This window comes from Geotrypetes seraphini, chromosome 1 (genome assembly GCF_902459505.1).
Source record: "Geotrypetes seraphini chromosome 1, aGeoSer1.1, whole genome shotgun sequence".
Classification (NCBI taxonomy): Eukaryota; Metazoa; Chordata; class Amphibia; order Gymnophiona; family Dermophiidae; genus Geotrypetes; species Geotrypetes seraphini.
Window position 1 is genome coordinate 202,872,776 of NC_047084.1, and position 16,078 is coordinate 202,888,853.

Genomic DNA, 16,078 nt, shown 5'->3' on the forward strand with positions numbered 1-16,078 from the left:
AGCAAGTCAAAAAGAAGAACAGTTGACTTTGAGGACACATTGAAGTAGCTTTATTTAAGTGACCTAACAGACTATTTTTTTTTTTGGGGGGGGGGTTTACCTGCGTCGGAGGTCAAATTCATGTGATCCTGCTCAGGTCATCATAAATGCAAGTATTTATTTGAAAACAAAATATATCACTCTCCAGCATGTCAAAAAAATAAACAACCCCCCCCTCCTCTTATCAATGTCTCTTCTTTTGGGACCTTCTCATACATACGAATGGTCACCAGGAAAATTCTAGACAGTGGCCATGGAGCTTCCAGGAATCTGTTCAACTGGAGATTCTTGAGTGCATGTACTTCCTCACGAAGTGTTAAACCATGTGGTTACCCAAGTAACCCTCTGCTGGACCACGGCAGGGGGTAAGGAAAAGGAAAAAGTTCTTTCCAGAACAGAATTCATAGTCTTTCCTATTCCGGTCTCAGGGGAGCATGTTTCTGATATTGATGTGCTGGTCCTGTTAAGCTATTACTACAATTATTAATTAATTCAAGAGTGCTACTAGACGTATGCAGCACTGTACAAAGTCACAAAGAAGACAATCCCTGCTCGAATGAGCTCACAATCTGATCAATCATGTAATTTCTTCCCTGGGCAGCTAAACTGCTGTTCTCTATTGAAGGATCAGCTTTTATGTCTTTCTCTGTTTTTATAGACAGCAGTTTAGCTCTCTATGTTCCTTACATTATGTTGCTGTTTCTTCCACAGTTCACTTGGATCATGCATACAGTTCTTCTTGTTCTCATAATCTGTATGAACTGGGATGCCATTCTATTTGGCCTAGAGGTGTTTGTCTTTCTGCTTACAAGTTCAGTGTGTTGTAAAACCTTCCTTTTCCCATATTGTGCCTCTATAGTGGAAGTACTAATTTTAAGAACTTTGATGATACCACTCCAGCAGACTATAAGGGAACTTTTATGCCTTGGTGATATCAAGAGAAAGTACCAGATAGATACTTAGAGCTATATTGCTTGATGAGGCTGCCAGTATATTATATTTTGGCAGGCTCTATGGACAGATATTGGAACATCTACAATTATTTACTCTTGATCTAATACTACTCGTACAAGCAAGAATGTTGTGTATTTTATCCAGTGCCCATCTGCTCTTAATATGTGGGCTCCTGTCACCTTTTCCTCCTCTTCTGAAATCAATGAAGAGGAAACTGCACATAGTCTCTCTCCTTCCAAATCTACTTCTATGTTCTGATTCTCATCCACCTACTCAGCACTCTCTCTCCCACTGTCATTCCTCTTATCTGTCACATCCTGTTCTGTGTTCATGGACAGAAGCCTGGGGGTAGGACCACATAAAATGAACGCAAATTGGAATGGATGTGTAGTAGATTGGGAAAGGAGCTAGCTAAATTAAAAATAGACAAAACAGTGGGGCCTGATGGGTGTTATCTGCAGGTACTTGAAGAACTCGGAGAGGTTCTGGTGGTTCCATTGTCTCATCTTTTCAATGCTTCTTTAGTCTGATGTGATACCAGAGGACTGGATAGTCACTGTGCACGAGAGTGGAAGTAAGGAAGCAGTCAGGAATTACAGGACAGTTAGTCTGACCTCAGTAGTGAATAAACTATTGGAAATGCTTCTTAAGTATAGGATAGTGAGATTTCTAGAATCGAATGGACTGCAGGACCCAAGGCAGCATGGTTTTATGAGAGGCAAGTCCTGTCAGATGAATCTGATTTGATTTCTTTGACTGGTTGACCAAACAGTTGGATATGGGAGGGGTGCTAGACATAGTGTACTTGGACTTTAGCAAAGTTTTTTGACACGGTGCCGCATAGACGTTGATAAATAAACTGAATGCATGCGGTATAGACCTTTTAAAGTGTCAAACTGGATTAAAAGCTGGTTAAGTGGAAGGAAACGAAGAGTAGTGGTAAAAGGAGTTTGCTTCGAGGAAAAGGATGTTAGTGGAGTGCCACAGGGATCTGTCCTTGTGCCTGCTCTGTTTAACATTTTTGAGTGATATTGCAGAAGGACTGTCTGGCAAAGTTTGTCTTTTTGTAGATACCAAGCTCTTAATGGGGTAGACACCCTGGAGGGTGTGGATAACATGACGTGGGATCTGATGAAGCTTGAAGGAATGGTCCAGTAATGGGCAAATAAGATTTAATGCTAAAAATTGCAGGGTCATGCACTTGGGCTGCAAAAATCCAGGAGTACTGTATAGTATAGGTGAAGAACATTGCACAGAAGAGTGGGACTTGGGGGTGATTGTATCTGATCTCAGGGTGGCAAAAAAGGTAGAAAAGTGACTGTCAAAGCTAGGAAGATGCTTGGGTGCATAAGGAGAGGAAGGGCCAGTAGGAAAAGGGAGGTGATAATGCTGTTGTGCAAGTCTTTGATGAGGTCCCATTTGGAATATTGTATTCAATTTTGGAGACCGCACCTTCAAAAAGGTATAAATAGGATGGAGTCAATCCAGAGGGCTGTGACAAAATTGGTTGGTGGGCTTTGTCATAAATCATATGGGGACAGACTTAGATAACTTAATATGTATACTTTGGATAAAGACTGGAGAGAGGGGATATGATAAGGATGCGTATCTCCATGGTGTTAATGTACAAGAGGTGAGTGTTTTTTGTTTTTTTTTTTCTTTTTTCAAATGAAGGAAAATTCTGGAAGGAGAGAGCATAGGAAGTTAAGAGGTGATAAGCTTAGGAGTAATGTAAGAAAATACTTCTTTACTGAAAAGGTGGTAGATGCGTGGCATAATCTTCCAGTAGATGTGGTTGAGATGAAAACTGTATCTGAATTCAGTATAGAGTGGGACAGGCATATGGGATCCCTTAGGGAGAAGAAGATATAGTGGGTGCTGTGGAAGGGCAGACTGGATGAGTCATTCAGCCTTTATTCAGCCATCATGTTTCTATCAACCTATCATACTCTACTGCAACTGTTCCTAATAATCTTCAAACATGCCATAGTTACATCTCTCCTCAAAAAACCCTAACTAGTCTCCACATCATCCTTCAACTATTGCTCCATCTCTCTCCTCCCCTTCTTATTCAAGCTACTTGCTATTGCTGTTCACTGCTGTTGCCTGGACTTCCTTTCATCTCAAACTATTCTTGATCCATTTCAATCAGGTTTTCGTCCATTCCATCTCTTGGAAATAGGGAGTTGCGCGGGGACAGAAATCAAACCCATTCCCGTCCATCCCCACTAGGAGTCAAGCCTGTCCCCGCTGGAATGAAATCCGTTCCCACCCATCCCCGTTGGAATCAAATCCATCCTTGCCCATCCCTATAAGCTTCAGAAGTATTATTTCATTTATTACTGAATTAAAGGCTCTGGTAGAAACCCATTTACAAATAAGCAAAGACACTTTAATTTGGAAATATTAATTGAGAAGAACACATACTTTGTAAAAGGGTTTCTATCAGAGCCTCTTCTCTGCAGTTGGCCGGGGGTTCCTTTTGCCAAGCTTGGCAGGCAGCAGTAGCGTCCTAGTCACAGATGCTGGCACCTCAGTGGCTCATGGATGCTGCCAGCGACTGCTGCACTTGGTGGAGGGGAGTCTCTAGAGGAGGTCCTCTGCTAGCAGTGCTGGAGATCCCCACCAGCCATAGCAAGGGTCAGCAAGTACTTCAACACTTTAAAAATAAAACCAGAAATGCATTTCCTTTTCTTTTGAACACAATGCAAAGACATCTGCTATATACATTGCTCAAAGCTAACATATTTTAGTCAATAAATTCAATTTTTTACCTTTGTTGTCTGGAAACTTATTTTTCCATTAAGTTGGTCCCAGTTTCTTTTTTTCCACTTTCCCATCTGTAAATTATTCTGTTGCTGTCCATTGGTTCCTCCTACCATGGTCCAGCATTTATCCCTTTCATCTTTTGCCCCTGCTCAACAGCCCTATGCCTGACACTTCTCCTTCTGTTCTATCACCCCTGTCCAGCACCATGCCACCACATCTCTCCCTCCATTCCCTTCACCACTATGTCCAACATTCCTCCCTCTTGCATCCCTTTCAATGTGTCCCACTGTTCCCTTTCCACCTCATTTCTCCCTCTCATCTTTCTCTTCCCTATCATCTGTACCTCACTCCCTCCCTATGACCAAAAATTCTCCTCTTTCTTCCATTCTCCATGTGTACACAATCATCTCTCTTTCCCGCTTACTGACACACCCACGCCCAATTCTCCCTTTCTATTCCCTCCCCCACCTCAGCATCTTTTTACCTCCCTTCCTCTCTCCCAAGTTCATGTCTTCTGTGTCCAAAAATGTACTCCCTCCTCCCCTTCATTTGAGTCCAGATAACAGCAGGGGTTGGAGGCAGTTCAAGCAGAGAGGCTTGTCTTCTTTTCTTGCCTGCAGCATGCCATATGTAGCTGACCCAGAAGTCTTCCCCCGAAGTCAGAGTTGTTTTCGGAGGGAAGGCTTTGCATCAGTCTGGCGGCGGCTGAGGTCAGGTGGGAAGGGGTAGATACTGGATGTAGGATGTGAGAGGAGACAGACTGTAGATAGAAAGGGGGAGGGATCTATGTTTCTATGATCATCAGACACACTAGGTGAAAGGGGAAATATAACAGACAAGCTGGAATGCCTGAGAGAGAGAAAAAGACTGATGGATGTAAAGAAAAGGAGAGGGGGAAGATGTAGATGGAAGGGAGGAAAGAGAAAGATGGGACAGACACTGAATAGAAAGGAGTGAAAGAGAAATGAAGCAGATGCTGGGCTGAAAGGGGGAGAGAAAGATGGGCAGATGCTGGATGGAAGGGGAGAGAGAAGGGTGGGTGATGGATGGGGTGACAGAGGGGGCAGAAAGGAGGAAGAGAGGAGATGGATGCTGGAAGAAGCAGGAAAGAGGGGCAGATGGATGGAAAGGAGAAAGAAAGAGAGAGAGAGAGGGCAGATGCTGGATGGAAATGGAGGAGAGGGAAGATGCTGGAGAGAAAAGAGAGAGAAAGGATAAATGCTGGATAGAAGGGGAGCATAGAGAGAGGAAGGTACACACTAGATGGAAGTTGGAGAGAGAGGGGGAAATGCTGAATGATAGGAGAGAAAGATGATAGAATTAGTGACAGACTAGGAAATAAGAAGTGGAATAAGAGAGCCAGAGTAAGGGAAAGAAATGGCAGATCATCCAAGCTTGTGGGGCTTCAGAAAGCTTGATCATTCTGATAGTGGCAGAGCAGCTTTCATCCTCACTTGCTGCAGTCTAAGATCCCAGGTCGCAGCTCCTCGCTGGGTTTTCGCAGCTTCTGCTCAGCAGCCCTCGGCGTCCACTGATCCCCGCTCAGCTCTAAGCCACAGATCGCAGAACCAGGCCCTGCACGCTGCATGTGACCGGCGAACTTAACAGCTCATTTCGGTTTTCTCCCGGGGGGGGGGGGGGGAGGAGAAGGACTCTGTCTGCCCGTTCTAGCCTGCACGTGACACCTTCCGACGAATCAGCAGCAACAGTCTCTGTCACGTAGGCATGGAGCTAGGCACGTAGGCACACAGTCTGTGTGCCTATGTGCTGAGCTCACTGCCTACGTGACGGAAACTGTTGCTGCTGATTTGTCAGAAGCTCAGCTCGGCGCCGGTCCCAGACCGGAAATTAGATAGGCCTTGGGATAGGAACCCTGGGCCCATCCCTGTGGGAGTCCCATCAGCCTAGGATGGGTCCCTGTGGAAGTCCCGTTGACCTCAGGAGATTCCCGCAATCCCCATTCCTGTGCAGACCTCTACTTGGAAACTACCCTAACTAGTCTCTAATGACCTTTTCCTGGCCAGATCCAAAGGCCTTTACTTTATCCTCATCATTCTCAATCTGCTGCTTTCAATACTGTTGATCACCTCGATATGTTGTCCTCGCTGAGATTCCAGGGTTCTCTTCTCGCCTGGTTTTCTTCTCTCTCTCCCATTGCACTTTCAGTGTATACAATGGGGAATTCTCCTCCACTGCTTTCCCCACTGTCAGTCAGTGTACTTTAAAGCTCTATCTTGGGCCCTCTTCTTTTCTCCTTATATACTCCCTCAGTACACTGATCTCCACCTATTGTTTTCAGTATCACCTCTATGTTGATGACTCCCAGATCTACCTCTCTACACCAGATATTTCTATAGGAATCCAGACTCGAGTCTCAGCCTGCCTGTCTGACATTGCTGCCTGGATGTCTCATCATCATCTAAAGCTGAATATAGCTAAGACTGAACTCATCTTTACAGCTTAAGTCTCCCTCCCCCTTCCCCCATTCTCTATTTCTGTGAACAACAACACTCTCCTCCCTGTCTTGTCAGCTCGCAACATCAGGATTATTGACTCTTCTCTCTTCTTCTCATCTCAGATCCAACAAACCATTAATCCTGTCTCTTCTATAATATCAAAATCTGACTTTTTTGGGCATGGTACCAAAACCCTTATCCAAACTGAGTTTGGGGTTAGCAATGGAGTAAAAGACCAAATATGCAAACTTCTTCGGTTTGTCAGTTAGAAAACCACCCATAGATAAATTGTGAATTACATCTTGAAAATATTTGCTATTGGTCACAACAACTGGGTTTAGTCTGTCTATTTTTTCATTGGTTGCCCTAACTGAATGCCACTTTGAAATTGTAGGGGCTATCTTGAAACAATTATTTTGGCGAGAAGCAGGCATAGCAAAACATTTTGGGTGAGCTTCCTCCCCCACCTCCCCCAATTTTTTTTATATGTTCAGTTTTCAGGTCTTTTTTAGTTTTGTAAGTCTTGACTTATTGCAACCATGTAGCATAATTCTTTTCTGAGATGGAAGTTCACAGTAGTGTTAAAGTGACTCTGTTTTAAACATCTTTTTGAATAGGTGTTTATGTATGACATCAATTTATCCATGGTTGGTTTTCTAATTGACACACAAACTAAAAAAGTTTGCATATCTGGTCTTTTACTCTAATCGCTCTGCTTAGATTATTGTGATAGGAATGTGATGTTTTCAAAATTTGTTTGCAGCATTTGTTTTTCAAATTCATAAGCACTCCCCTGATGAAGCTCTATAGTGAAACGGTTCTGGCCACTATCGGGACAAGATAAGTGATTTTTTTCATAACTTTAATAAAGCTGCTTGAATTGATCATTTCATTTTAATTAATATCATATGTTTTCATACCTTCTGGTTTACGAGGTTTTTTTGAGCCATGATAAAAACTTGTGTGTCCTAATGTATTGAATTGACACTAAGGCACTTGTATATATCTTGAGGTCTTTTTTCCTCATATTATGCATTATCCATTTTTGAGAGTGTTCATCTTATACTTGCCATGAGTACGGTTTTTTGAACACTTTCTCCTATATCTGCATTTAGTTTCGTAGGAAAAATATTGGCATAGTGTTGACCGCTCAGTGGTTAGTTGAAGTGGGAAGATTCTTTATTTGTAGTGAGGTTAGATACAATGAAAAATAGTTCTTTGGATTGGCTTAGGGAGGAATCAATGACTTGTGAAGTATTCTTTCTTGGTAGGGTTCTATACTTCTGTAGCATCGTGTTTTCTCATCTTTCTTAAGGGGTATTTCCTCCAACAAAGTTTGCACCATCTGACTTCATGTTTTAGGGAGGTTAGTTTATTGTTGAACCAGGGGATTTTATATTGTCTTCTGTTGGTAAATATCTTTACGTGGGCAACCTGGTTTAGGGCTGCTAGTAGTGTGCCGATCCAGCTTTCAATATGTATTGAATGTTAGAGTAAAGTAGCAAAAATTAAGAATAATGGGAATTTCAATATAGAGATCTTGGGTAATTGAATTGAAGTGGATTGACGTGTTCACAGATTATGCTTACACCTCTACAAAAAAGGCTGAGCCCTCACAATTAACATTATTGGGGCTAAAATCTTCCAAATAGAATTATATATTCAAGAATATGCTTGCATAAACAGAAAAACCTTTACTTGCTTTCTAAATATAAAAAGTACATTAACTTGTCTCAAAGTGGTATTGAATTCCAACACAATGGACCAGCAGTCAGAAGAATGTGTAGTCAGCTCTTGGAATGACTTGTTATAGTTACAAAAAGTGTTTACAGTCTGAAATAGAGAGTTTAGATATTGGGGGGAGGGTGTTAGTATACTAGTGTCCAGGAGAGGGAAAGACTAGGACCAGTAGGGAAAATAAGATTTAAGATTGATGTTGTAACCTGCATAATACAAAATCAATTGGATACAATACTGTGCAGTAAAAATGATTTATTGAGAGATTTTATAAGAATAAGAGGACAGAATAGACTGAAACCAATCCCTTCCACAGAGAAATCCAATGAAGTGAATGTTTAGAGATGTTTATGATTTTTGTTAGTAGTATAAAACTATAACTGTAAGATTATAAAATCATATGTGTATGTGAGGAGTGATGGGATAGCTGGATTATGAGTATAATTTAAAATAGATGTTAAATAAACTATGTTATTAGCATGGGTTTGGGAGGCAGTGAACTTGAATTTTAGCTTTTGTCATCTAATCTCTCCCCTGTGCTAGTTGGAATGCCAGACTGTAATAGGTTTTATGTATGTTTTTATGAAACCAATAGGCAATATGAGCTCTTAAAATTTGTGAACCTAATTATCCCCCCTTTATCAAGCTGTGCTGCCGGGCAGTGTGAGCTAAATGCAAGCATCTATTCCTATGGAAGACTCTGCATTTAGCTCGCTCTGCTTGGCAATGCAGCATGATAGGAAGGGGAGTGTTACTAAATTGAGGCCCACCATTCATTTACTTATATCTATTTGCATACCATTGCATACCATTGCATATCAGTGTTAAGCTATCATTTCTTTTTAGGCTCCTAAATATAGTGAAATTGAGCATACATTCAGGAACTTGGCTGTATTAAATTCTCAGAGGCCAATTTAGGATTGTACTGTAAAACTTTTTAAAACCGAACCCTATGTGCAGTATTAAATTATGATGCTGTCTTAGGTGTTTTTCTAGTGCATGTTGGGTGTAGGGCTTTGCATGAGTAAAACTAAGTATCTTAGTTGCCAACCCACCTCGAATGGATCTATGTGATTGTTCTGAAAACTGGTCCTTTTAGACTAAAGATTCTTCTTGTTACTATAATGCAGGTACTTTTACAGTAGAGAAACAAACTTGGATCAAAGGCAAACACACATAATCATGCTTCATTAGAAGTTTTGAGATCAGGATTTAACACTGTGCAAGGCATTGAACCAGAGTATTAAACTGAAGTTTTATAATGTTGGCAGTCTAAACAGAGGGCCAACAGTGAGAAGGAACTAACGTTTGAGTGACTTTTCCTAATTATGTTGCATAGCATTCAAAACCCTATATAGGGATATCCCTGCTAGCTTCCCAAGATTCATGGGAAAACTAAGCCCTGGAACACCACATCTGAGACAGACTAACCCTATCTTGCCTATCTATGAAGGGTATAAAATACACTAAATCCCACTGCAAATTCTTTAGCTATCAGATTGCCAAAACCTTGAATTCATTCCCCATAGAAATCAAAACTACCAACAGTCTTACTAGGTTCCAAAAAGATCAGAAAACATGGGTTTTTCAGAAAAGTTATGGGAGGTCTCGGGAAATCTAAATTACATACTACAATCTAACTCTTTCAAGGATAATACAATCTATACTCCACTACCTAAGTAACTGACATCAGTCCAGTTACTTATAATAATTGTCAGACATAACATATTTGAGCCAATCTCCATATTTGAGCCAATCTCCATACATACATAGTTTGCCTGTAATAATGGTCAACATCGTAATGTTGAAAGTTTTGGGAGCTAGTTAGATTCAACATTGAGCATGAAAGATCAAGTATTGGCTGTGGTTAAATCAGCATTTTTCCACATACAATTACTGAGTAGTTTCAAATCAACGTTTACAGGGTATGACTTTCGGATGTTGGTGCAGACCATAATCATTGCAAAGTTGGATTACTGCAATGCACCCTAGGGATTGCATCTTCACAATGTAAAGCTTTGCAGATGATTCAAAATGCTACAGCATGTTGGATATGTGATGGCAAGAATTTTGAACATGTTACCCCATGGTTAAAAAAAACTCCATTGGTTGCCTGTCAAATTTCGAATCCTTTTCAAAATTCTTGTGTTGGTATTTAAGGTTATTCATTATAACATTCCCTGATATCTAACACAAGTAATGACATTCTATCTGCCTTCTAAATCTCTTAAGATCGGAAGGGGCAATACAATTGTCACTAAATGAGTTTTCATGAGTACACTATGAAAACACAAGGGTATCTGCAATCTCAATTGCAAGGTTGTTATTATGGAACAAATTGACAGGAACATTGAGAGCGCTGTTGGATTTACAAAAATTCAAGAAAGTATGGAAAACTACTTTGTAGAGGTGTTTAAATGAATGGATATTAATACTTTATGGAGACATTTACATTAGTATACTTGGAGGTATTACAATGCATGAAGACAAGTTATAACTTGTCTTCATGCATTGTAATACCTCCAAGTACACATACATTCATATATGTATGTCCTAATACTATGATTGTACTTTGTAAGCTTCTTAGGTGGAAGCGGGTAAGAAACTTTTTAAATAGATTTATCTTACCCAGTCTTTGTATGTAAGCCTTTGTAAAACTATATGCAATTTGTAACCTGCTTAGAACTTTAACAGAAGCCCCTGTAACTTTTCTAAAGAGCCCATGTATTGTAATACCTCGCAAAGCTCTTTGTAACTCTTTGTAATACCTCTACAGAAGCTCATGTATTGTAACACCTTTTACAGAAGCTCATGCAAACCGCTCTGAATTGACTCCCTAGTCATTAGTGGTATAGAAGCTCACAATAAACAATAAACAATTTGCTGCAAACTAATTGGAACATAATGCTTTCCTTTTTCCAGTTCTTTGGAGCCTATTATAAATGTGCAGGAATTTTTACCTGGGAGAGCCAGTTTGTACCTGGTTATATTTGCTGTTTCACATCTGAGGTGGGGTGTTTTTTTTTTTTCTTTCTTCCTCAGAATTCTCTTGCCATAGTCTGCATGCAATGACATTCTACCTTTGTGAATTTACTTATGTAACTTGGGATCTAACTAGGTACTTGGGACCTGGGATGGCCACTATTGGAAACAGGATGCTGGACTTGATGGACTTTCAGTCTGTCCCAGTATGGCAATTCTTATATGTATGTAAGGCTCAGCTATTTGTTTCCCACTTATATTCAAGTGAGGTTTTTTTTGCTTTTAGGGCATTTCTTGTTGAAACTTTCTGGCCATAGCTATAGGGTACATATATTCTTCCAAACTTTCAAAACATTTTGCTATGCTTTTGTAGTGGCCTGATTTTTCTTGTCTTGTTGACTAGAAGTCCTATTTTGTCTAGGATTCATACTGTATCAGCCAAATTGTTTTCCAACCAGACTTGAATGGCTGAGCCATTCTGCTGTGCATGTAAATTTCATATGGAAATACTCCCACTGAGTTTTGACTACTTTTTTTTTTTTCAGAAACTCAGGTGGTGCTTTGCAGCATAAAAATGTTTAAAGAGATGTGAAGTTGGAGTATAAAAATGTCATTAGTACATATTTTTTTATTGATTAATTACATATTTCAAACATAATAAAGTAAATGAAACACATAGTCCACATCAACGGGAAGAAACAGCAAGAAATTATTTTACAATTATTAATAAACCTAGAAATAAAACATATAGGGCTCCTTTTACTAAGGTGCGCTAGCGTTTTTAGCGCACGCAGGATATTACCACGCACTACACCGCACACTACATGGCTAGAACTAACACCAGCTCAATGCTGGCGTTAAGGTCTAGCGTGCGCGGCAATTCAGCGCATGCTATTCCGCGCATTAATTTGGACAAGTTACAGCTACTGACAAATTACAAGTGGAGCCAATTTGACCCTAAGGAGAGACATTTAAGTCAGCAAATGCTCTGTCCACCTGAGCTGTATCTTCAGAGGGACATTTTTCAAGTGGACAAACAGGTGTAAATGGGGGAGGGGTGATGGAGTAGAATGTCCACCCCCACTTAATGATGCCCCTGAAAAACAAATCCCCATAGATGTTATAGTGGGTTTAAATAGTATATGCTTGTCCATTAGGCTGACGTACCTTTGGTCTTTCCTTTTTTTGTTTTATTGTTTTATTGCATAATAAATTGTATCTCAGTCTCCAAATATCTCCTCCCGGCTTCTTTCAGGCTCCTAAGGGGTCCCAAGGGGCCAATTGTGCCCCTTATGGCATGCCACTGGCCACATACCAAGTGGCTGTGCGCCACTAGCGCGATGGCATTTTAAGCAGTTTGTCCCAGCGGCAGTGTATGATGTAAGTAAATGTAGCTAGTTTACTATGTTTTACTTTTAACTGAAGTAATTCAACCAAATTGGTAAAATTATTACTTACAGTAAAAATTAAAGACAGAAGCAAGATGTAAATAGTAACTCCCTGCTAAACCAAATAAAACAGCAAAACCTGAAACAGGATTTTGCTACTAAATGTTGCCATACTGGCCAATCCAAGTCCTGTATCTGGGAATAACAAAGACCAAGTGCAGGGCATTGCAGGTGGTTCAGAATGCCGCAGCTAGACTGATAACTGGAATGCCAAGATATCAGCATATTACTCCATATCTTTGCCAATTCAATACAAAGCAATTATGTTGTGTGATCAATTTCTGTATGGCACGATATGTCCAAGTATGGGGAATCTTACTCACATGTCACCAAAATGTAGTTTTTTAAGTTTTCAAACAATACTTTTAAAGCAAGCGTCATCCACTTGATTTATTAAGATAAGTACTCTTTTTTTTTAGGATTGAAAAATGACATTTTAGAGAGACGTGCATAGAGATTTGTTATGAAGCTTGACAGACCTGTTGTGTACTTTTGTAATGTTCAACTAAGCAAGTTGATGGCTCACAATTAAATGCATTTTTGAAACAGTTTTTCTGTAGGGTCTCCACTTTTTTGAAAACTTTTTGGCAATATTTTATGAAATTGGGTCCAATGATTGTATTTCAGCTTGGAGATTCTTGATTATGGAAAAAACTTTATCACTGAAGAGATGTTTCTTGATTTATGTACATTGAATAATTTAAGCTGAAATTTATGTGTTTCCAAATTCTCTAATAGATTATGAATTACCTAAGATCATAAAGAATCAAAAATGAGATTGACATGGCTTCTCCAATTCTCTGCCTGGTACTTCTAGGTTACTCTTCCAATCCATTTACTTTAGGTTTGTCTCTAGTGTGTTTGAAGTATCTTAGGCTGCAAAGGTATACAAAAGAATAGGTACCGGTTCTGGGGCTGCAGTGGGTGCTCAGCACCCCTAATATTCATCGTGTTGAGGGACATGCAATTTCTGCTGTGTTTTAGCATGTCCAATAACTGAAAAGTTGATGCCTGTGATTTGCAGTGTTGCCTGGAGCATCTTGTCATTCATCTATTTAAACTGCTATCTGCTCTGTCATGATCTTCACTTTTAGTTATGCGTTTTAATAAAAATGCAATATTAAGAAGAATGAAACTTTTTTTTTTTTTTCCCCTTCCCCTTACAGGATGAAACAAGCATCAGAAGGATTGTGGATTTGAGCCAAAGAGCAAGAAGTGAATACTTGGAAATGAGCTTATTAAAATACTTTTGAAGTTCAGAAAAGCTTAAGCATTCCTACTTTGTAAATTATATTGTAAATGGAATAAAACAAAATGATCAGAAGGAATGTAGAATGTTTAGAAGAAAAAGCAAAGCACGTTTCCTATCCAACCTTACTACTTGGAGATACAAAGAAAAATAAACTTATGTGCAGAGTAAGTGTGGAGCAGAGCCAGGATTATACAGATGATGGCCGGAAAGGTTTGGTCGATTGTAACTCTAACAAAAAGGATGCTAAAAGCTTTCCTGTAACCTTTCCATGTACTGATGTGTTGGAGTTAGAAGAGTCTATAAATTGTAAAGAGGCATTGATTGGAACAGACTTGAAGTACATGGATGTTGAAAGAACTCAAATTTATGCCTGCAGCACAAAACTAAGCTCAGAGGAACCAAGAAGCCTTGAAAAAAGCAATAATAGTCTAAAAAGTATGCAACTTGATAAGCTTAAGGAGACTGTGCCTTATACTGAAAAATATAGCAATGTAGCTATTAAGGGCTCTGTATTTCATAATTCTTTCAGACCTCATACAGCAGAAATAACAGAAGTTCATGAAAGACTTAGCAGAGGCTTGGAGCAGGCATTTGTCACAAGTGCAGATTTGCCCTTAAATTTCCTTACATCATCTATTTCTGATGAAATGGGTATAAGGAAAAGTTTTGTTTCAAGTAGTTCAGAAAAGCCTCTTAGTACATCCTTGCTGGATAGTTCAGAGGCCAGCAGTGAATCTAACAGTGTTCATCCTACTTTGTTAAAACTATCTGATGATATACCAGATAGTTTGAGAAGCATAGGTGAGCAGTCTATACAAGAGATACAGTTTATTGATCTACCAACACTTAATAAAGAATACAAAGAAAAAGTGACCGTGCTTAAAGTATTTGAACAGACATGCTTTCCACAGTATTTTAATGACCAAAATTGCAAAGACAATTTATTAGACTTGAATTTAAATAGCCCTGATGTGCTTGATAAATGCTCATCCAAACATCTGAAACTGGCATGTCAAAAGACAGCAGGTCCTAGTGGAAATGGCCATTGTAATTTGAAACCCAGTTTGAGTGACAGTATGAAACAAGTTCCATGTCAATCAGAAGAGAAAGTTAATTTAATTAAAATAAGTAGCCCATCTGATACAAACCAGAATATGGTATCTAATCAAGTACTTGTCAGCACACCTGAAGGAAAGGCGATTTCTCCATCAGAACACAATTGTGAAGAAACATTTTTTATTAGTCCCATTGCAAATGGCACTTGTGCCACCAGTACATCAACACCATTACCAGATTCAAAGAATATAACCTTCTGTCTTCCAGTTGTGGAAGATAATGAAGTCTCCCCTGCTAAAATTCCAAAGAATATTGAACTTGTTGAGGTCAACTCAAAGGCACTCACTCAGCCAGCCAAATCTGTCTCAGGAAGTACTGAGACAAAAGTGACAAATACAAAGCCCTCTGTAGCTACAATTCACAAATCTAGGAGAGCAGAAATCATCAGCTTTCCCAAACCAAATTTCAAAAATGTAAAGCCAAAAATAACAACAAGACCCTTGCTGCAATCAAAAGAGCAGACACCTGCAAAGCATTCTCCAAGGTCCTCACCATGCTTTTCTACTCCTTCATCTGTTGCTTCTCCAAGAACAAGTTCTACCAAGGTTCTGGGAAAGAAATCAGATTCAAAATCAGGTACACTTAAGCCCCCTACACCACTAAAACATTCATTTCCTAGCAAAACTTTGCATGCTACAACTGAAGCTAAAAATGCATCATACAAGGTTCCAGGAGTAACTGCCTTGAAACAAACTGTAAATGATGAAAGTTCTTCCAGTTCAACATGTTCTTCAGCTACTATGACACATGCTCAGGGCATTAAAGTGTCGGAATTTAAAGTAGATAGAGCAAAGACAATGGTGAAGTCAAACATCTTAAAATCTGAATTGGTGGGATCTAGGAGTGTGTACAGTGGGCATATGGTGTCTCCTTTGGAAAAACAAAAGCTGGTAGAGGTACAAGAGACGGAAGAAGACGTTTTTGTTTCTCCATTGGTAAGTTGGAAAGTCCCTAAATTTTAGGCACCAGTGTTTTAGATTTAAAATGTAAATTTGTTTGCAAGTATTTAGCTTGGAATGTATCTTGGTTTTGAGGAGTGCTATGGCTTCCTTATGCAATGTTGTAATAAATTTGGAACCTATTTATTGACAATGGCATATGATGATACAATACTCAGATGCATCATTTAAAATAACAAATTAAGGGTACAACTAGATATACTGATGATAAACATTTGTAATCCATCAATTTTTTAAAATTTTTTTTTATAATTTACTAATCCAAAAATGCTTGCTATTGACATTCTCCATAGTTTAGTTCGGAGGTATGATAGGTATGTTTACAATACTACAACTGTATGTAGTAAAGTCAAGTGCAGATGTAAA

General features: G+C 39.4%; 1 protein-coding gene across 7 annotated transcripts in view; it reads left to right on the forward strand.

Annotated features, from left to right (window-relative positions):
- The window catches only part of MTUS1 (microtubule associated scaffold protein 1), a 346,310-nt gene that overhangs the window by 69,293 nt on the left and 260,939 nt on the right, over positions 1-16,078 (forward strand). For all 7 annotated transcript variants that reach the window (XM_033944129.1, XM_033944141.1, XM_033944126.1 and 4 more), the window contains one exon: positions 13,552-15,688. In XM_033944129.1, the coding sequence (XP_033800020.1) occupies positions 13,700-15,688 (1,989 nt within the window). In that variant the 5' untranslated portion in view covers positions 13,552-13,699. The remainder of the gene's footprint in view (positions 1-13,551; positions 15,689-16,078) is intronic.